This window comes from Megalobrama amblycephala, linkage group LG14 (assembly GCF_018812025.1).
Source record: "Megalobrama amblycephala isolate DHTTF-2021 linkage group LG14, ASM1881202v1, whole genome shotgun sequence".
Classification (NCBI taxonomy): Eukaryota; Metazoa; Chordata; class Actinopteri; order Cypriniformes; family Xenocyprididae; genus Megalobrama; species Megalobrama amblycephala.
In genome coordinates, this window is record NC_063057.1 from 33,669,452 (window position 1) to 33,692,265 (window position 22,814).

General features: G+C 41.9%; 1 protein-coding gene and 1 long non-coding RNA gene across 2 annotated transcripts; both read right to left on the reverse strand.

Moving 5' to 3' along the window:
- Positions 1–4,872: 4,872 nt before the first annotated feature.
- LOC125244322 lies at positions 4,873–6,960 on the reverse strand. Its single transcript, XR_007179303.1, has 2 exons — positions 6,719–6,960; positions 4,873–5,727 (listed from the first exon to the last, which is right to left on the reverse strand). It is a non-coding gene; the product is annotated as an uncharacterized LOC125244322 (long non-coding RNA).
- Positions 6,961–18,240: 11,280 nt separating this feature from the next.
- LOC125244319 (ladderlectin-like) lies at positions 18,241–20,988 on the reverse strand. Its single transcript, XM_048154363.1, has 6 exons — positions 20,892–20,988; positions 20,686–20,753; positions 20,392–20,486; positions 19,787–19,909; positions 18,632–18,740; positions 18,241–18,482 (listed from the first exon to the last, which is right to left on the reverse strand). The coding sequence occupies exons 2-6, from the start codon at positions 20,744–20,746 to the stop codon at positions 18,415–18,417; spliced, it is 456 nt and encodes a 151-aa protein (XP_048010320.1). The 5' UTR covers positions 20,747–20,753; positions 20,892–20,988; the 3' UTR covers positions 18,241–18,414.
- Positions 20,989–22,814: the final 1,826 nt, after the last annotated feature.

Genomic DNA, 22,814 nt, shown 5'->3' on the forward strand with positions numbered 1-22,814 from the left:
AAAAGTGCCTTCACATCCCTTGCATTGATGTGCTAGATGCAGTGTGTTCGTGAATTTACCAGTGATTTTGTGACTATCCTCAAGTGTAACACACCATCTCTTTGTTACAGGAGCTGAGTGCTGAAGGTGGGCGGATTTTGGTGGTGGTGTTGCTTCACAAGTGCTGTGTGCAGTGGTGTGTGTGTGTGTGTGTGTGTGTGTGTGTGTGTGTGTGTGTGAGTGAGAGTGTTTCCACACAGTTGTAACCAAATTGTGCTGTGCTGTGGAGGCCTATTAGTGCCCTTACTCCCTCCTGTTGTGCCTCGGCTCCTGTACTTATTCCTTTGCGGTGTCTGAGAATACAGGTCATCCATATTGCATTTTATTGAGTTTATTCATTTTTGTTTTCTATTGTTGCTTCAGATATTTTATCTTTAATAAAATTTCATAATTGTTTTACCCACGTCTTCTGCCATTTCTTGCACACAAACCTGTGTTGCCCAAGGGCAAGTTATTATCTCTGGCAAAGTGCCAGAGTGGCGTAGTCGCTTCATCGTTTATTCCATCAGTCCTCTGTGTCCTGCCACATATATATATATATATATATATATATATATATATATATATATATATTTTTTTTTTTTTATATTTATGTAGTCTTTTTTTGAAACTCTTGTCCTCAGACGAAGAGATCACTGTGTATGATATATAACAGGACAAACAACACCAAATAAGACATACAAGATACAGAGAGCGCTTGCTGAAGACAACAGAAGCTAGCGTTCTTTGTTCTAGGTATGCTTTATAGTTTCCTGGTCTGTGACGTCACCCGCCTCTGACATCTCGTTTCCTCATTGGTTGGATACAGAAGTGCTTCATGACGCAATTACGCAGAGGGTTCCCATTACGTCATTGACGTAGCATCGATAGTTCCCATGAACGGGAACTGAGTACAAAGCTACACATCTTTCCTGTGGGCCTCAAGAGTGACAAATGTGCTCATGTGAAAGATACTGTGAGTAACAAACAAGTGAAAGGTACACAGATGAGCATTGTGGGGCCAAGTACCACACTTTAAAAGCAGAAGAGCAGGTGAAAGTGATTGTGAGAACCACCCCTGAACATTGAGCAACAAATCGGGAAAAGTACTTTCGTGCTAAGTGACAAAAGGAAAAGGAATGATTCCAAACTAACATGGTTCACAGGTCCTGTTGCTACTCAACATGAGGACCTACAGTCACAAGTGACATTTAATCCTTGGAGGAGCAGCAGAGGGGGTAGATCACATGTGTGGTTTATTGTTAAATGTTGAAACTTTGTACATGCATGGAAAAAATGCATCTTGTTTGTGTATTATACTGTAAGTTATGCAAACAGTTATAATTGCCTGAAATGCTTGAAACTGTGCATCAGTATTTATGCAATTTCATTAAAGTGTCAAGTCTATTAAGTCAGTGTTAAGGGCTAATGACAATAACAGTGCACAATAATGTTTATTTGGTTTTGTGTTATGTAAAGTTCTTTACAGAATAATATTGTGAGGTTGTAATTCATTTTAGTCTAAAAAAGAGAATTTGTTCAGAATAGTATTTTGTGATGTAAAGAAATCTTTCAAGTAATAGGGCAAATGTGGTGTTTCTTAGTTTGAGCCTAAGGTGGCAGTATAATGCTTGAGTATTGAGGTGGTGCTGAGTATGATTCTGAGAGTATATGCAACATGTGCTGAATAAAGAACCTAAAAGAATTACTTGACCTGATACTTAGTACTAGAGGACACAACATAAACTACAAAAATGCAAAATTGTGAAAACAGAGTAAATATGTTCAGTCTATAGGCAGTTTTCTTTTGACCTCGTCAATTACTCATCTGGCATGCATAATACAGCTGTAACCCTTTTATTTGTACGTCTTGACTTCAGGTGGCACAAGGAACCTGGTGTCCCAACTTTTAGCTGGTGAAATATACTGGATTTTTAAGCATGTAGAAATAACTAAAAGTATTACAAATAACTAAAGCGGAACCTCCCTTTTAACACATACTGTAAAGTATAAATGAATTGCATAAAATATCTCTGATTAACAATTATTTATTAACAAATCTAAACAATGAAACAAGTGTTTTATGGTGCGTCTCTAAGCACCTTTATACGGAAGCCCTAAACGGCCATTGATTATTATTATTTTTCTATCTTGTCTTCTCGTGATCACGATTTATTTTCTCGTGATCTCGAGATAACAAAAGTTGTTTTGCCATGATCACGACTTAATCTCTGCTCTACTTTACACAAATGTGCCAACAGGTGGCAGTATATTACCAAATACAACTGATGATGTGCTGTAAATATCCACTTTACTGTATTAGTTCATATTGGCCCAGATTGTACGAGTTTCGGACAGAGAGAGTTTTCGTGATCGCTTTATTTTGTGCAGAATTGTGTGCCTTAAGCGATTAACTAACTGTTAAATTACTGATTATAATTATTTTGCTTGAAAGTGTATCTGTTATCGTTCTGAGTTGCATGACTCACCACAGTTTCACGACCGCAATAGTTCGGTGTGATACTAAACTTTTTGCTTATTAAAACTAATTTTGATGTCACTGTATAGCATTCTGTTTGAACCTTATTGTGTATCTTTAAGATGCTATTTAATCATCGAAGTTTCAGTGTTCGTTTACCTAAATATGTCACTTAATGTATATTGATAAGAAATATGATTTATAGCCCATGTCATTTAATTCAGTGATAGCGTGTAACCTATTGTATTTTTTTACATTTCTTTGTAGAAAACACATACACATAAACACGCTTCTCAAACAGCATCCCAAAATTGTTTTAGCCTATATCAACTGGATTAAAGTTTTTTTGTTTTGTTTTTTGGAAATCTGGAGTATTGCACCTCTTTTTAATGGAAGATAGGAGGAAGACAGTTTAACGCACATGATATTGATATCACAGCCATATCCTACATGACGAATAAAAATAACAAATGCATTATGTAATATATATATATATATATATATATATATATATATATATATATATATATATAGGCTATATAATATGATATATAAATTTAAATGAGTACGAAAAATAAAGTTGTTTAATCTAAAAGGTTTTAGAATTATAGAATAATCTGGCATCTTTCTGAAGGCACTCTGCCTGCGCTTGAGATGCTCTGTTGAATATTAGCATGTTAAATACACAAACAATATGTTAAGCGTACATTTATTGAACAGTGATTGATTAGCCTACATGTATTTATTTATTGTAAACTTTATTATTAAGTGAAGTAAACATTTAGCTGAAATATCCACAAGATATAAGAGCGCATGATTTATCCGTCGATCAGATGCGCGTCAAAGTTGTGTTCGTTACTATAGCAACAGTAGAGTGCAGTGTTTCAGAATCAATCATTGTAAAAATAACTTTTATGTCGTGATAACGAGAAAACAACTTTTGTTATCTCGAGATAACGAGAAAATTAAGTCGTGATTACGAGAAAACAACTTTTGTTATCTCGAGATCACGAGAAAAATAAGCTTTGATCACGAGAAAACAACTTTTGTTATCTCGAGATCACGAGAAAATAAGTCGTGATCACGAGAAAAAAAGATAAGAAAATAAAATAATCCATGGCCGTTTAGGGCTTCCATACCTTTACCTTATTCTTTATTACAATCAGACAGAAGACTTCTGTTCAGGCTCAATGACTTAAATTAATGCCACATGAAGCCGAGTTTAGTTATAAAGTTTTAAGTTCATTTATTTATTACATTAGTATTTCTAACATTACATATATTCTATGAACATTCTATACAAGTAATTAAATGAAGTAATATAAATATCAGCGATGGAGGCATCATCAGCGTTGGTTCTGGTGTCGGAGAAGCAGCCCCTCCTGTTCTCTTCACGTTCCAGCCTTTTATAGACTATCTGACCAGTTATCATGAACAGTTATCTTCTCCTTATAAACCACCTATCTCAATAAGTGCTTTTCTTTTCAAATCACAGTTATGTCTTTTCTTCTTAACAATTATTACATTGTCTATACACAGAAGAGGTAGGGGAGCGCGGGGCACAACGTAACACTTTTTGGATTTGGCCAAATAATTAACAAAGTAATGGGGTTAGACAAACCATATTTTTAAACCAACAACATGCAAGCCTCTCTTACAAATGAGCACTGTTTGTATGTTCGTCGGACCTACCATTCCTGTGCTGTATCGCCCAAAGCGCCGAGAGTCAAATGTTACAATTTACCCCGTGGGCGGGGTTAGTTGTAACAGACAGAGGGTTAGTTGTAACAGTTGCTGGAAGAGTCAGATTTCACACAATAAATTCAAAATCAGTTTAGTTTAGATCGTAGTACCATTTCCTTATAGTATACTCAACTAAATGTTGTATTCCACATAGCACAGTATGTACATTTTTTGATCTATTAAAACAATATTCTTGAGTGTAGACAAAGATTTATTTTCAACAATAAACTGGTTCAATAATTATAATAATTTATTTTTCTTATGACAGTAGGCATAGTAGATAAATACATTAATTAATAAATAAATACATTAATAAATAAATAAATAAAAATTAAAAACATGTCACTCTTAACATTTATGAAGACATTTCAACCTCTTCAACTGTGTGATTTAAGGGAGATTAGACAACAAATCATGTCAATTTCTTTTTATTTTACTTTTAAAACAGACCTGTATATAGGCCTCAGTTTCATGAACCGATAGGCTAACATTTTAAAAATCATGTAACTTTCTTTTTTTATCTTAAGACATTTTAAAATGTGCATAAACCATTTAATTTCACAAGACATTTAAACATTTGCATAAGCTTTTTCAAGGTAAAGATAAAAAAAAAAAATCATCTTTTCACACCGTTTCTGTATAACATTGATATTTTGAATGAATTGAATAACTGATTATTTTGTATCAGTACTAATAAATGATAAATCTAACAAATATTCATGACATAGTAAGTGGAAACATTTTCAACATACCACTGTACGACGTGTAGCCTAGAAACTTTACTCATTAAAGGGATGGTTCACCCAAAAATGAAAATTTCCCCATGATTAACTCACCCTTTAGTCATCCTAGGTGTATATGACATTCTTCTTTCAGACGAATATAATCTGAGTTATATTAAAAAATGTCCTGGCTCTTCCAAGCTTTATAATGGGAGTGAATGGGTATATTTTCCATCACAGATGAATGTGCTCTGATGGACTTCCAAAAAAATGTACTCATTAACTCTCATTATAAAGCTTGAAAGAGCCAGGACATTTTTTAAATACAACCTGAATTGTATTAGTCTGAAAGAAGAATGTCATACACCTAGGATGGCTTCAGGGTGAGTAAATCATTGGCTCCTTTTCATTTTTGAGTGAACTATCCCTTTAATACAACTTACTCTTCATCACAGACGTGACAAACATAATGTTCATTTCCCTCTGTGCATAACTCATGTGACCACCCATCACAAAAGACACATTTAACCCATTTCTCTCCAGGTGCAGAGGATGTAAATTCCTCCCCGCACACAAGGCAGTCGACTGAATTACTTGATTTACTTCGCTTTTTCACACCAAGGCTTCTGTTCTTGGGGGCTGTCTTTTTACTCTTTCGAACCTCTTCCTCTGCAACGGCTGGAGTGTCTGTGAGGATGGCACTTATTATCTTCTTTCTGGGCTTGGCAACTTCTTTTCTTGGAGGTGCCTTGGGAAAGGGCCTGACTAAAGCAGGAATGAATTCAGGCACAGAGGAGCCCTGGTGAAGAGAGGAGGAGCCCTGGTGAAGAGAGGAGGAGCCCTGGTGGAGTGTGGTGGAGCCCTGGTGAAGAGAGGAGGAGCCCTGGTGAAGAGAGGAGGAGCCCTGGTGGAGTGTGGTGGAGCCCTGGTGAAGAGAGGAGGAGCCCTGGTGAAGAGAGGAGGAGCCCTGGTGGAGTGTGGTGGAGCCCTGGTGAAGAGAGGAGGAGCCCTGGTGGAGTGTGGTGGAGCCCTGGTGAAGAGAGGAGGAGCCCTGGTGGAGTGTGGTGGAGCCCTGGTGGAGTGTGGTGGAGGAGCCCTGGTGGAGTGTGGAGGAGCCCTGGTGAAGAGAGGAGGAGCCCTGGTGGAGTGTGGTGGAGCCCTGGTGAAGAGAGGAGGAGCCCTGGTGAAGAGAGGAGGAGCCCTGGTGGAGTGTGGTGGAGCCCTGGTGAAGAGAGGAGGAGCCCTGGTGAAGAGAGGAGGAGCCCTGGTGAAGAGAGGAGGAGCCCTGGTGGAGTGTGGAGGAATCTGCAGAGGATGTCAAGGTAGTTGGCTCTGGTCGGTCGGTTGCATATGCAGGAGCGAAGTCATTTTCATATAATTTTGTATAATATGCATATGTATGTATATATAGCTTATAAATATAAATGATATATGTGTTTGAGTGTGTACACAAACATATAATTTATATTTCTAAGCTATATATATATATATATATTCGCAAAATGTAGTTGATAGAATCCGACATTGCCGATTATTATGTGCGGCTTAGTTGTAACACCGTGTTACAACTAAGCCCGCTGTGTAGTGTTTACCTCAGGACTGGCTAGCAGTCACTATGCGTTTTTCACATCTTTCAAAATGGTAACATCTTTTAGCCAAGAAGACGGTAATCACAACAATATAAGGTTGGACTAACCTACATTCATACATTCTTTAAAAATCGAAAAAAACAACTATTATAAAAAACAATACTTACATGCTGACGAAAGAGTTTCTCCTCCGTTCTCATCCAATATGTGACGAACTTTCTCGAAAGATGGCGGGAAGATGTCTGCCGACAGTGTGGTGAAAAGCCCGGAAGTACATCATAGTTAACCCTTTGCAACTATCTAAAATGTCTGTGTTACTTTTTACCCCGCGTTACTTTGTGCCCCGCGCTCCCCTACACGTCACAGAAAAGTTGCATTTCCAAACAAAGCAGGGTGTGGCTGATAACAACAGGGAAATATGAAATAAAGATTATTTTCTTGTTCCTCTTTCTTAAAAAAAAAAAAAAAAAAAAAACTAAAATCAAATAAAAATGTATCTTGCAATGTGCAAAAAGACCTGCTAAATGGATTCACAATCCAGCTGTTATCCCATTTCACATTCAGAATACACTTCCTGAAAACTCTCTAATGTGGAATTAACCACAAATTAGGAAATTATACAGTGAATTTCAAGGAATCACATGAATTCAATCTCAGGAGAACTGAATCACTTTGACATGAATCAACTGTTTGTTCAGTTCCTTTGAACAATTCACAAATAAATAGGACTCAAATTAAATGAACTAACTCACCCTTCAAAGAATCCTGATCATACAACTGGTCTTTCAAACTTGGAGAAGGTCCGCATTGGCCTAGTTGGTGTTATAAATGCTTGATAAATGTATTTATTAACACTTATTTAACTCAAAACTAGATTCCTGGTTTATTTCATGATGCAGCAAAAATTGACTATTAAAAATCAGACTATTAGACTGAAGGGTGTTGTACATGTAGCGCCCCCTACCTGTCTTTATGTTAAATAAGTAGGGCAGCATACCAGATTCATTAACTATGTGCCTACAGATGTTGAAGTTAGGCCCCTCTCACGTCAAAAGTAAAGAATTTAATTAGAACAGAAATAGAAAGGAAAAATAGTTTAAATAGCAAAATTTGAGAATGTGTTGTATTCACAATCACAGTGACTTTAAATCTAACTAAATTGCCACCAACAAGGCAATATCTCAGGTAACAGAGATGGAAAGTGGTCTCTGTGTCAAAACGATATCAAAAGACAATCAATTGAACCAATTAACTGATTTGTCATGAAATGTACACACTGAGGTTCAAACCATCACTTTGAATATACAGTTGTTAAGCGCGCTGGATAACAACGTAAATGACGATTAAACACTGTGGGCCCACATACACACAAACAAACATACACACACACACACACACACACACACACGCACACACACACACACACACACACGCACACACACACACACCGTTGCAGGCCTGGATCGTAGCTTGTGTTCGTGGTGGCCGGGAAACTGAAAAAATGGCCCCTTCACTCTCCTGAGCACAAACAAATCAACACCGGTACCTCAATTTCATGTGTGAAGCAAACCGCGATATGGACTCCTGTATTAGGCCTCCTGCAGGTCCTTGGTCTCGCTCTCTCTCACCAGCCGATGAAACGCTCCTCCCACGCAGCCAGAGGAACCCCAAATATCGCGGGTATTTGGGGCGCTATCTGGTCCTCAATGTCTCCCTCAATGTCTCAATCTGTTTTGTTCAAATGTTCCGCTAATTTAATAGTCCGGTTCAGATGAACCAGGTAAACCGTATGGGATATTCAGGAAACCGGAATGTCGAATAAACACTCACAGCGAACTCACAATAAACACAAATAAACAGGACTCGTGTTTCACACGCGATCAATGTTACAGTTTAAGATTTTAAAACTTGTAAATCATTCACCACTCTATCACCGCATACATCGCGTCTCTCATCGCTTGCCATCGCATTCCCGCCTTGTCAATCAACCCTCGCAAACAGCCACTCAAAATACATAAGACATAGGCGCGGGCGGGACTTAACTCTATTGTACCAATAAAATAAAGAAAGGCCTAACTTGTAGGTTAAAACCACGTTCCCTTTCGATACTCTCACTCATACTGCGTATGGGGAAAAGCTCCTTTTTTCCTCCTTGCTGAAGCCTTTTTCAATAGCGCGGTGTAATTGCACGTCTATTGGTTCAAAGGAATGAAACTCTTTGAGCCAATGATGGCGTGGCGTAGTCGCGTGAGCCTATAGCGAAACAGCGCGCCAACGAGCCCGCCAAAACGGGCGTGGCCTACGGCTATCTAAGCCGGCGTTTCGCCATGGGATTCAGTCTTCTCTCCTTCAGTGACGACTGCACTTCGCTGGATTCCTGCTGATCGCCTTCACTGCTGGAACGAGCTCTCTCCGCCGTAGAAGAGGCTTCGCAGAGGACAGCTGAAAACCGCAGCCTGCTCCCGCTGCCGCCGCCGCAGACTGCCGCCCAGAGCGCCGCTCTCGACCGCCCGCCGCAAGCTTCCGGTTGCACTCTCAGCGAGTCTCCTGCTGCCATCCGGCGAGCTTTCTATAAAGTGCCTCAGCGGTTCTCCACCGCTGCTTAAAGAGCATTCTCCAGCGGTCTATACCGCTCTAAAAGAGCCACCCAAAACAATGTTTTCACGGCGGCGGCGTTGTTAAATGCTGCGCCACGCTTGTGGTACCTGCAGAGCCCCTCTGCAGGATGATGACGGCCATAGTGAGTGCGTCGGATGTCTGGGTAAACCCCACCCAGAAGCCGTGCTCACTGAGACTTCATGCCCGCACTGCGAGCGCATGAGTCTCGCTTCTCTCCGCGCTCGTATCAATTTCTTCACGGAAAGCGATCACGACCTCCGCGCCTTCCGGTCTTCTTCCTCCTGCGAGCCGGCCAGGAAGAGACAGAGAGGCAAAGGGGCCCAGCATTCGGATTTGGGAGAGCTTACGCCGGCTCTGCACCCACCTACCTCTCCCTCTCCCGTGAGAGAGCTGTCTCCCGTCCTCTTCACACGCCCAGAACTGCGTCCCTCAGCGGAAGCGAGCGACCTAGTTTCCTTCGGCGGCTCAGAGGACGAGCAGCTCGATGACTCCATGTCGCTCGCAGCATCTGAAGCGGAGGAGTGGGTCGGCGATGAGGAGCCCGCCCCCCTGCCGTCACTAGAGCCCATTGACTCCAGGCCAGGGATGGACGCCGAATTGATCCGCGTCCTCTCAAGGGCCGTCGAGGAGCTCAACTTGAAATGGGACACCCCTGAAGAGCCGACCCGCAGTAGACTGGACGAGTGGTATCTGCAGGGACCTCGCCAGGCCCCTCGCCAGCGATCTGCACCCTTCTTCCCTGAGGTCCACACGGAGCTGACGAAGTCACGGCGCGCTCCTTACGCCGCCCGCCTTTGCACTTCTTCACCCGCGGCTCTCACCTCGGTTGACGGCTCACATGAGAAGGGCTATGAGCAGATGCCGCCGCTGGACGAAGCCGTGGCCACTCATCTCTGCCCACCTGCGGCTGTAGGCTGGAAGAGCAAAAGAGCCCTCCCTTCCAATCCCTGTCGTATGACCTCCGCCATCGCTGGCCGAGCGTACTCCTCTGCTGGGCAAGCTGCATCTGCGCTCCACACGATGGCCATTCTTCAAGTCTTCCAGGCCAAACTCCTCCACTCTCTGGACGAGTCTGGGATTGACGCGCCAGCTTTCCGCGACCTACGCAGCGCCACCGACATGGCCCTGCGCGCTACGAAAGCCACGGCTCAAGCCATCGGAAGATCCATGGCCAACTTGGTCATTTTGGAGTGCCATCTCTGGCTTAACCTCACAGACATCAAGGAAGCAGACAAGATGGCCTTCTTGGACGCCTCTGTCTCGCCTTCCGGTCTCTTCGGCTGTGGAAGGGTTCACTGAGCGTTTCACTGCTGCGTAGAAATCGTCCCAAGCAATGCGACATTTCTTGCCCAAGCCCTCCAGCTCTTTGTCTGCTGCAAGTCGGCCCAAGCATGCACCGACCCAGCAACAGAGCAAGCCCGCCTCTTCCGCTTCTCAAGCTGCGCCACCCAAGGAGCAGCGCCCGTGAGCCCACCCTGCAAGGCGCTCCACGCTCTCGAGATGCCAAGGTCCCTGGCCCAACATAGTGCTGGACCCGACGCCTCCGGCGTCTTCCTGATCCAACAGGAAGAAAGAGGATGGGGCCAGGTCTCGCCACGGCCGGACCACCCCAAAAGCTCTCACGCTTAGATCCCCTGCTACCTCGCTCAGTGCCGGGTATTGGGGATCATCGAGTTATGTGTCCTGGGCCCACAGAAGTTGCGCCCACACAAAATGCCGTTCTAACGGCGAACTCAATATTTTTAAATATTCAAAAAGAGAGCAAAATTCCTCCCCCTTTTATGTCAGTGCAAAGACCCCTTCACAGCGGTCTGTCACCAGACGCCATTCAGCCCCTGGTCACACGGGTCGAGGCCTGGCAAGCCATCCCCGACGTGTCACAGTGGGTTATCGGGACTATATCCCGCGGCTATTCCCTTCAGTTCGCCCGAAGACCCCCGCGCTTCAGCGGTGTGGTAACCACTTCAGTCAAACCGGACGACGCACACGTCCTCCGTACGGAAGTGATGTCTCTGCTCAAGAAGGGAGCCATAGAAATCGTTCCCCCCGCAGAGAGCGAATCGGGCTTCTACAGCCGCTATTTCATTGTCCCCAAGAAAGATGGCGGTCTCAGACCCATCTTAGATCTCAGAATTCTGAACCGCTCCCTCATGAGACGGAAGTTCAGAATGTTAACGTTGAAACAGATCCTCGCGCAGATCCGCCCCGAGGACTGGTTCTTCTCACTGGACCTGAAAGACGCACACTTTCATATCCAGATAGCCCTGCACCACAGGCGATTCTTGAGATTCGCCTTCGAGGGTGTGGCCTATCAATACATGGTCCTTCCCTTCGGGCTGTCTCTAGCTCCCCGCACTTTTACCAAGTGCATGGACTCGGCGCTTCTCCCTCTAAGAAAGATGGGGTTCCGAGTTTTAAACTACCTCGATGACTGGCTCATACTGGCCCAGGCTCGTACCGAGCTAGAACGCCACAGATCCGTGCTCCTCAGCCACCTCCAGTGCCTAGGACTCAGGGTCAATTTCTCCAAGAGCTTGCTGCTCCCCAGCCAACGTGTCACGTTCCTGGGCGCAGTCTTCGACAGTTTTCGAGCGCGCTCTGAAGATCCAGAAGCTCTTGGCATCCATCAGGAACAAAGTCCGTTACCCTCTGAGATTCTTCCAGAAGGCGTTAGGACTGATGGCTTCCGCCTCCCCGGTACTGCAGCTCGGCCTCCTACGAATGCGGCCTCTGCAATACTGGCTGAAATCCAGGGTTCCACCGCATGCCTGGCGGCACGGCCACCTCCGAATCAAGGTCAATCAGGCCTGTATCACGGCCCTGACACCTTGGATGAACCCCAGTTGGTTCAAGCGCGGAGTTCCCCTTCAGGCGGTATCAAGGAGGAAGGTGCTCTCGACGGACGCCTCCAACACAGGTTGGGGCGCTGTATTCGAGGGCAGACCGGCCTTCGGCTCGTGGACTCACGAGCAGAGCCATCTGCACATCAACTGCCTTGAGATGCTGGCAGTGGAACGAGCCCTTGCTGCGTTCCAAAAGTTCCTGAAAGGACACCACGTCTTGGTCCAATCGGACAGCATGACGGTCGTGTCATATATAAATCATCAGGGGTGCCTGTCGTCCAGCCGCCTTTGTGCCCTGACGCAGCGCCACCCCGAGTGGGCAACACCCAGACTGCAGTCGCTCAGGGCGACACACATACCTGGGAAATCGAACCTGGGAGCAGACATGCTGTCTCGGAGCAACGTCCCCTCAGACGAGTGGATGCTCCATCCCCAGACGGTGCAAAAGATATGGGAAATCTTCGGGAAGGCAGAGGTCGACCTCTTCACCTCAGAAGACAATTCTCATTGCCCAACCTTCTTCTCGAAGGAAAGAGATGCGCTGGCCCACACCTGGCCCAGGCTCCTCCTTTATGCTTTTCCCCTGATCGCGATGATTCCTTCTGTCATCAGATGCATCAGGGAAGACAATCACAGAGTCCTCCTGGTGGCCCCACTCTGGAGGACCCAAATATGGTCCCCAGAGCTGTTCAGACTCTCTACGAGACCACCATGGCCAATTCCCCTGAGACGGGACCTCCTCTCTCAGGCAAACGGGACGATCTGGCACCCCCAGCCATCATTACGAGCTCTGCACCTTTGGTTCCTCGATGGGAGCTGGTAAGCCTCCCCGGGAACATTTTACACACCATCTCTCAGGCTAGAGCTCCGTCTACCAGACGTCTCTACGCTCAGAAATGGTCAGTCTTTGCTGACTGGTGCTCAGCACGCAGCGCTGACCCTGTGGAGAGTGACGTATCTCAGATACTGTCTTTCCTCCAGGAGCGACTGGACAAGGGTCTCCCCCATCCACGCTCAAGGTCTACGTTGCAGCCATCAGAGCATTTCACGCCCCCATCGCTGGCCAGACAGTGGGCAGAAACGGCCTCATTGTTCGTTTCCTAAGAGGTGCTAGGCGGCTTCGTCCCCCTAGACCACTTACAGTTCCCACATGGGACCTTTCCACTGTCCTTGCAGCACTCAAGGGCCCGCCCTTTGAACCGCTGCAGTCAGCCGATCTCCGGCCTTTAACGCTCAAAACCGCACTGCTACTAGCGTTAGCATCGGTTAAGCGTGTTGGCGACCTGCAGGCCCTCTCTGTGAGCCCTGCATGCATGGAGTTTGGGCCCAACGACTCTAAGGTCGTGCTGAAACCCTGACATGGCTATGTTCCTAAGGTGCTCTCGACTCCGTTCAGAGCACAAGTCATTTCCCTCTCGGCACTACCTCCTCCTTCGGACAAGCAAGAGACGAAATCACTCTGCCCCGTCAGGGCATTGAGAATCTATGTTGAGCATGGTTCAAATCTTACTTATCTGACCGTTATCAGTCTGTAGTAGTTAATGAAGAGATGTCGTATCGATCACAAGTTCAATATGGAGTACCACAAGGCTCAGTACTAGGACCGTTGCTTTTCACTCTGTACATGCTGCCCTTAGGAGAGATAATTAGGAAGCATGGTGTTAGTTTTCACTGCTACGCTGACGATACTCAGCTCTATATTTCCTCGTGCCCTGACGAAACCTACAAATTCACAAAACTAACAGAATGCATAGCTGACATTAAATACTGGATGACAAGAAATTTCTTATTATTAAATTCAGAAAAAACTGATATCCTAATCTTTGGACCAAAAACTTCCTCACGAAAAAACCTTGAATACTCTCTAACACTTGACGGGTGCTCCATTAAATCTTCGTCCTCAGTTAGGAACCTGGGTGTGCTCTTTGATACCTATCTTTCATTTGAAAGTCATGTTTCTAGTATCTGTAAAACCGCCTTCTTCCATCTAAAAAATATATCTAAATTACGACATATGCTCTCAATGACAAATGCGGAATGCAGCTAGAGTTCTTACTAGAACCAGAAAGTATGACCATATTAGCCCAGTTCTGTCAACATTACATTGGCTCCCTATTAAACATCGTATAGATTTTAAAAATCTTGCTACTTACTAATAAAGCTCTAAATGGTTTAGCTCCCCAATATCTAAGCGAGCTCTTGGTGCATTATAGTCCTTTACGTCTATTGCGATCTCAGAATTCAGGCCAGTTGATAATACCCAGAATATCAAAATCAACTGAAGGCGGCAGATCCTTTTCCTATTTAGCACCTAAACTCTGGAACAATCTTCCTAGCATTGTTCGGGAAGCAGACACACTCAGTCAGTTTAAATCTAGACTAAAAACACATCTCTTTGCTCTTGCATACACAACACATTATCAATACATTAACATTTTTCAAATCCGTTAAAGGATTGTTACGCTGCAATAATTAGGTTGGCCGGAACCGAGTACATTTCCTATAACACTAGATATACCTGTACATCAGAATAAGAATGGCATCTACGCTAATATCAGTCTCTCTGCTTATCCTGAGGTTTGCCGGGTGCTGGATCCAGGCCGTATCCAGATCAGATGGAGAACCTGTGTCTGGACCTGACTACAACGTAGCCCAGGAGACAATGGGCCTACAGATCCAGTTCTGGCTGCATCTATAATTCAGATTTTTAATCTCCGTATCCGCTTACATACATTTATATATAATCTATTTTTAATCTCTATAATAAAAATGTATAATTCAGATTTTGATCTCCATATCCATTTACATATATTATATATATCTTCCAAGGGGTTTTTTCCCTCCTAGGACTTTTTTCCCAGTGTTAGCACGCTGGGTTTTCTCCTAGGGGTTTTTTTCCACCCCTGGGAGTCAGCCGACATTGGCTTAATGTAGCACCATCTTGTATATGTTACATATTACCACGCTTGCTTGTACAGCTTATTTTTAACCACTTCTCTTTTTTCTGTGCTTCTAATATGTAAAGCTGCTTTGAAACAATTACCAATTGTAAAAAGCGCTATATAAATAAATTTGACTTGACTTGACTTGAGCGGTCTAAGCCATTCAGGCAATCCGACCAGCTCTTCGTCTGCTTTAGTGGCCGCACCAAAGGGTCTCCGGTCTCGAAGCAGCGCCTCTCGCGTTGGAAAGTCAACACGATTGCTCTATGCTACTCCTCTATGGGCCTGGATTGCCCCATAGGAGTAAGAGCTCATTCCACTAGAGGCATGGCCTCGTCCTGGGCTTGGTCTAGTGGATTATCTCTTAAAGACATCTGTGAGGCGGCCGGCTGGTCCTCGCCATCCATGTTTGTCAGGTTTTATAACTTGGACATCCCGAACTTGCATGCTCGGGTCCTCTCAGTGTGACTCGACGGCCTCATTGAGCACCGTCATTACACTTCCCCTGGGTTCTCCCGGGACATAGGGTTCGACGGCCTTGGCCCCTCGAGTATCCTCTGGGCCCCTCCGGCGCCCATGATATGTTCGTGTCGTTCCCTGTCGTGGCACGGCGCGATTGTATCCTCTGGGCCCCTCCGGCGCCCATGATATGTTCGTGTCGTTCCCTGTCGTGGCACGGCACGATTGTATTCGTTCCCCATACGCAGTATGAGTGAGAGTATCGAAAGGGAACGTAGAGATACGGGAACGAGTACTGCGTTCTATGCTGTGCCACGACACTGCGGCTCAGTGTCGCCGCTTCAGTCGAGTTAAACTGAATCCCATGGCGAAACGCCGGCTTATATAGCCGTAGGCCACGCCGTTTTGGCGGGCTCGTTGGCGCGCTGTTTCGCCATAGGCTCGTGCGACTACGCCGCGCCGTCATTGGCTCAAAGAATTTCATTCCTTTGAACCAATAGACGTGCAGTTACACTGCGCTATTGAAAAAGGCTTCAGCAAGGAGGAAAAAAGGAGCTTTTCCCCATACGCAGTACTCGTTCCCGTATCTCTACGTTTTTCACATGTGTATACCAATCTAACTTGATGTATGTTCTTAAAGGCATACATCCACTCATTTTATATATCAATATATAAAGCAGTAAACTCATTACCTGTGGAATATTATTCTACTGGGTTCCATACACAATATAAATCAAAATACAATAACAAAATGGTTTACATTACACATGTTTGAAAGATAAATACATACATGGACAATGAAACATTTCTCGATGTGTATATTTTCCTAAATATTGAGTACTGTACACAGTGTTTTTAATAGTTTTCGTAGATACGTGTGAATAGGGAACATTTTGAAAACATTGCCTCTAAGACAAAAATGCAATGGAAAAACTTCCATTTTTAGTATATCATTGTTGTGTATATGTACCATCAAGCAGACTTTTATTAATATTAAATTAATAATCTTCTTATCTGTACAGCAATGTTACAAAAACTCGCTCTCATTGAAGTATATGCGCGAGACATCACTGCCGCTGTCAGAGCGCGATCAGACCTCACTAAGCGAATGCTGAACGCGGTTGGACATAGTGATGTATCAGAGCTAAAAAATGATATAAATACTGTTTGGTTTATCGCACAAACCGATCGTTTCATGTCTTAGGACATCAATGTGTCGTCACGATCCGCAGGGTTTAATTTGGACTTGTCTATGCAAGTTTTATTTACTCTTATAGTAGAAGTTCCCATCCACTAGCATTATAAGACTGACAGATGGCAACGGTTGGAGTTAAAAATCATCATTTGTGTTCTACTGAAGAAACAAAGTCACCTACATCTTGGATGCACTGGGGGTAAGCAGATAAACATCAAATTTTAATTTTTGGGTGAACTATCCCTTTAATGTAAAGTGAACACATGTGAACCATTTATTAATGAGTCATTAACATTATCCTGGAGGCATCTCCAGGAAGCACGCCCAGCCATCTTTATGTTCTAAAAAGACAGGATTGTTCCTTGAGAGTCTCATGTTCTAAGTTAAGTTTTGCCTCAAAGTTTAATCAACGACTCTACAGTCTTTGCCCGACTCAAAACTTCAAACTTCAGCCACGAGGGAGACTCCACTCCTCCACACAACACTTAAATAATGCAATAAACATTCATTAAACAACAGATGTAACATAAAACCCTAATGTACATAACTGATAACAAAAACTATTAAGAAGCATGATTTTTTAAACAAAATACTTTAAAATGTGGAGTGTCAGTGTTGATTTGTTCTTTTTTACATCAAAAAATTTTAAAATTTCTGTGAAAATTACATAAAATGTCTGGTAAGAGCTTTTACAGTTTTCCCTGTATATAGTACAGGAACTTACTGTTAACCTATTTACATTTTTTTCTGTAGTGTTTTTACCGTTAAAATCACATTTATTTTTTACAGTGCAAGTATTCCTCCAGATTCTAGCTGAACTGGTGCACTGATATAAAGTCTAATAACCTTCCTAAGAAGCGATAGAAGGGTTAAATTAATTAATGATTGTTCGTTCAGATCAGGTCTTATGAAGTGCATATACTGCTAGAAACTTGGGATTTCATTATTTCACTCTCTTAAAACTCATTCTTTCCTCAATTCCTTTCTTTCTGCAACTTGTCTGAATGTGTGTGCATGTGTTTGTGTTAGAGTTTAGTTTGTGTTAGAATAATCAATAAAGTCTCATTTTTATTTTTAAAGAGAAGTGTTTGTGTTTTGTGCTTACGAATTTAATGTCTTAAACTGCCGATCTAATAAATAATGTTTTCGCTATAGTTTGGATTTTCTTATCTGCTACAGAGCTTATAGTTACGCTGGACGATTCATTTGCTCGGTTGTAAAATAAGTGACTCTTCTAAAATTCCCTATAAATTAATTAATAATTCCCTTTGAGCTAAATTGACCTGTGTCCCTTACATAGTGAATGAATTACTATTGACCTAACTGGTCAAACTGGTTCAGAAAATGGTCTGAAATTGTTCACAATTCAGTTTCATTAGTAATGGGATACTTTTTAAGACAGAAAACAAAAAGAGCGCTGGATGAGGGTGATATTTTCCTAGGAAACAAACGTGCAAATGTCTTCTAGTGTTTGTCAATGATGAAGCAGATGTGTGCAGCTTCCTTAAACTCCTCCCATGATGATTACATTGTTTAATGTCATTCTAATAACCATATCCTCAAACCTTGTGACACAATATTCTTATATTTTTATACATTTATTTGATTTAACTCCACAACACACATGATTTGCTTTATTAATGCTTTTATTGATTAGAGGAGGGTTTCAGAGAAGGTATTGAGAAGAGATTAAAGCTTAGAAAAGATTCAAATGAAGTTTAATTTTAAAATATCATTTTTTGTAAAGATAAGATCAGAAAGTGTAAAACCAATGTAACTGTGGAGCAGCATGCCTGCATATGATCTCAAGCATCTGTAACACAAATATAGCCTAATTGGTCTGTACAGGTCTCATCGTTCCAGCAACGGTTAGCTGTAGGGTGGAAAAATGAAGTAAGTTATTCTGAACATTATAGGCACTTTGTGAAATCCAAATGAGCCATTACATGTTACTGTATGATATGAAATTATAATATTGTAAATTATAATGTGAAGTATTCAAAAACCAGACTGCATTCTTACAGGACAAGTTGATCTCCAGACAGTTCTCAATATCCACATTGTTAGGTTCTGTAGCGCACCAGTTGGTAAAGTCATACACAGATCCATCGGTCCACAACCACTGACCTTCCTAAAGAGCAAAGACATGATTATAAGAGTGCACTACTGTACTCAGACTTTCAGAATCAGAATCAGAAAGAGCTTTATTGCCAGGTATGTTGTTTACACATACTAGGAATCTGTTTTAGTGACAGAAGCTCCACAGTGCAACAGTGACAGCGACAAGACACATAATAAAGAGAATAAAATAATAATATACAAATTTACAAGATAGACAGTGCAAAAAAAGCAAAAAACAATATATAATATAGACAATTTGTATGTACAGTTATGTGTGCAAATTTGAAATATAAATAAGTGTTTAAGTAAATAAAGTGTAATAGTGTTGTGTGTTCCGTGTTTGTCAAGTGTTCATGAGATGGATTGCTTGAGGGAAGAAACTGTTCCTGTGTCTGGTCGTTCTGGTGCTCAGGGCTCTGTAGCGTCGACCAGATTGCAAACAGTTCAAAGAGGGAGTGTGCTGGATGTGAGGGGTCCACAGTGATCTTCTTTGCCCTTTTTCTCACTCTGGATAAGTACAGTTCTTGGAGAGTGGGGAGGGTTGTGCCAATGATTCGCTCAGCAGACCGGACTACCCTCTGTAGTCCTCTGAGGTCAGATTTGGTAGCTGAGCTGAACCAGACGGTAATTGAAGTGCAAAGGATGGATTCAATGATGGCAGAGTAGAACTGTTTCAGCAGCTCCTGTGGCAGGTTGAACTTCCTCAGCTGGCGAAGGAAGTACAACCTCTGCTGGGCCTTTTTCACAATGGACTCAATGTGGTTGTCCCACTTCAGGTCCTGGGAGATGGTGGTGCCCAAGATCCTGAATGACTCCACTGCAGACTTCAGTACGGAGCTAATTCATTTCAGCTTTAATCCATCTTCATTAGAACATTTACATTTACTGTTTAGAGCAGAAATTCCAGTCTACTAATTCTAGACTAACAGTAGTAGACATGTAGATGCAACGTTACTTATAGTCAACAGAATGTGTTAAAGGGACCATAAAAAAAGTGAAACTGAAATTACAGTCTACAAATAAATAGGTCTCTTTAGTAGACACAGTTTAACTTACTTGTTCACCATCATGAGCACCAATCCAAGCACGTGAGGAAGTAGGCAACAGCCCCAGCAGAAACTCATTTTCCGGTTTATTATGCACAGATGCGAGATTCGCACCAAGACCTTGGCAGTTTCTCTAAAGAGACAGATTTTTTTATTGTCAATATTGGGATTATTTGCTCAGTATCAGTTTTCTGTATTATTTATTTGCAGAAAAGAAAGGTTTACTTTAAAATTAATAAAAATCATTCCCAGTCTTTAACTATTATGTACTAACATTTAAATTAATCAATTGATTCAGTGCACTTATTGTTTAGATACATGTTTTTGCATTGTACTTGCATTTAAAAAAAAAATATCTGCATGTAATTACATCTGTAATTAGATCAATGATTACACTGTTGACTTTCCTTACACCTTAACCCACCCTTAAACCTACTCATACCACCATAACTGTCCCTAACCTTACCTGTATCCACCTCAATAGCAGCACAAGTGATTTGCAATACAACATCAACACAAAAAAGTACATTGTACCATATTGATTTATCTAGATGTAGTGAAAGACACCTAATGTAAAGTGTGACCAAATCACCTTGTTGTAACTTAACACATTACCTCTGCTGTGATCCAGTTAACCGACTGAGAGAAGTACTTGAAGCACCGGAGTCCAAAACTTGACCATCCAGCGGGGCATTTCATGACTAAATCAACTGCATCCAGTACATAAATGTTAGGGCATTCGTAATATTCACAGCAAAGAATTATTTTGTTAATATTTTATGTTTGTGTGATTTTGTGCCTAAATTAGGTGTACTTTGACACTGTAAATCCTTCATTAATCATGTAAATATTAGTAAATGGAATATTGCACATTTCCAAAATGAAATTACAATTAAATGTTTTGATTACCTTCTGCATTCCCCATGGAGAAGATGACGAAAAGAAGCATTAGACTTCTCAGCACTGCCATGATGAACCTGAAATGAACATAAAAATGAATAAGCAGGAAAAGTTTGATGTCTGCACTCATATGTGGATTCTCAATGTATTTTAAAGACAAAGAACAAAGATACATTAGAAATGTTATTCAGTAGGTTTTTGTTCCCAAAACTCACCTTGGTTTGGTTGTCGCCTGAAGAATCTCAGAGGAAGATTTTGTGAAGTTCCAGAAACAGCTCTGCTTTTATACTTTACTTAACGTCAAGTGTGTGGGGGCTTATATTCACGAGGATGACATGTGATTGTTTGATATGTAGAATTTATGTTCACAGGAAATAAAATCCTAATACTGGAGAACGGTGTAAGATGAGCCTAATGTTAGTTTAGCTAAATAGTTATTTAAACTAAGTGTTAAAGTAAATTCCGTCATAGTCATAAGGGACATATTCCCCATTAAATATTTGAAATAGCACAAATTATGAATTATAGTCACTTCTGTGTAAACTTTAAGAAACAACTAAAACTTTTTTTGTGAACAGTGCCTGTTCATAAATTCCTAATGTGTATTTCTAATTCATTCTAATATCTAATCTAGGAAGAATTTGATATTTCCCCCCCACTTTGCTGCATTTAAACCCATCAAATGTAATGACAAAATTAAATAAAAAGTAGGCCTGAAAATATTGATTCTAACACAATGGAGGACAGCAGGAAGGGGCCACTTGTGCTTGTAGGGGGTACACATTAACATTTATATTATATTCCTTAGTCATAACGAATATAATATATTTGGAACTACATGAGAGAATTTTCATTTTCGGGTGAAGCCTATTATTGGATTATTGGAAGTCATGTTTGTTTTAATATGTTGTTAAAAAACAAACATATAATAAAGCAACACTGAACAAATGGATATGTATATTATTTCTCATTATAGGCTATGTGAACATGAAACGTGAACATGTAATTAAATATTTTCTTTTACCTGTATCTTTCCTCAGGTATCTGAAGATGTGAAGCACTTCATGAATGCCCATCACATTACGTGGGAGCCTCTCCATGCTATTCTGCATTGGTCATCAAGTAATTTAGAAAATTACTTTAAGAAAAACACATAAAATTACTTCATTTCAACTTTTACTCTCCCACCAGTGTGTTGACAGAATTGTATTAGAATTGTTGTTTCTAAAGTAGTTGAAACAAAGTGGTAAGTTTCTAACGTAACTGAAACTGAGTGTAGAGTTGTTATAATTCTGGTAAGATTCTAAAGTAACTGAATTGACCCAAATGCAGTGTGGTCACAGAATTATTTCTAACCGTTATTAGGGGCCAAGCCCCAAAGGGGCTGTAGCCCCTATTGTAATTGTACGTTTTCCCTTTTATTAGGGGCCAAGCCCCAAAGGGGCTGTAGCCCCTATTGTAATTGTACGTTTTCCCTTTTATTATTATTATTCTTCCTCCCGAATGGGAGTCTATGGCAGCCCTATCAACGGAACATGAGAAAATGATGAAATTTGGCACAGTTGTAGAGATGCTCATGAATAGTGATTGGACCAAATTTGGAGTCTCTAGAACCAACTCTATAGCGCCACCACCAGTTCAAAATTTCAACATTCTAACGGTTTTAACATTTGAACTGTTTGTCATAGAAAAATTAAATTTAGTTCATCTGATTCGTCTCTTCATGCTGATGCTATTCAACTTCTTACATTAAGTCTCCACCCATTACAGTAGCGGCCATTTTGAAAAGTACAGTATTTGTTTTTTTCGCTTCTCCTCCTTCAAAATTTGTCCAATTTTGTCCAAACTTTGATCAGGTGATCTTTGGTCTGAGCCGCACAGAAATGACTGAACAGATTTTTTTTATTCATCTTTGTTCAAAAGTTATGATGTCACGAAGTTAACGAGGTTGACCCAAAATTGCTATAGAGGCTGTATCTCGGCCAAACTTTGAGCAATCGAAACTAAAATTGGTACACTTGATCAAGACCATGATCTGAGGTTCCATGCCAAATTTGGGAACAGCGCCACCTACAGGTCATGAGATCTGAAAAATGGCTATTTTGGCCAATAACTTTTGAACACTTTATTAGAAAATC

What these genes read in the sequence shown, in the direction of transcription:
- LOC125244319 (XM_048154363.1), bottom strand. Translation starts at nt 20,746, where the DNA reads ATGGCAGTGCTGAGAAGTCTAATGCTTCTTTTCGTCATCTTCTCCATG. An exon ending in CTCCATGGGGAATGCAGAAG is followed by an intron (nt 20,487 to 20,685) that starts GTAATCAAAACA and finishes TACTGGATGCAG; the next exon opens with TTGATTTAGTCATGAAATGC. An exon ending in TCTGGAGATCAACTTGTCCT is followed by an intron (nt 18,483 to 18,631) that starts GTAAGAATGCAG and finishes TCCACCCTACAG; the next exon opens with CTAACCGTTGCTGGAACGAT.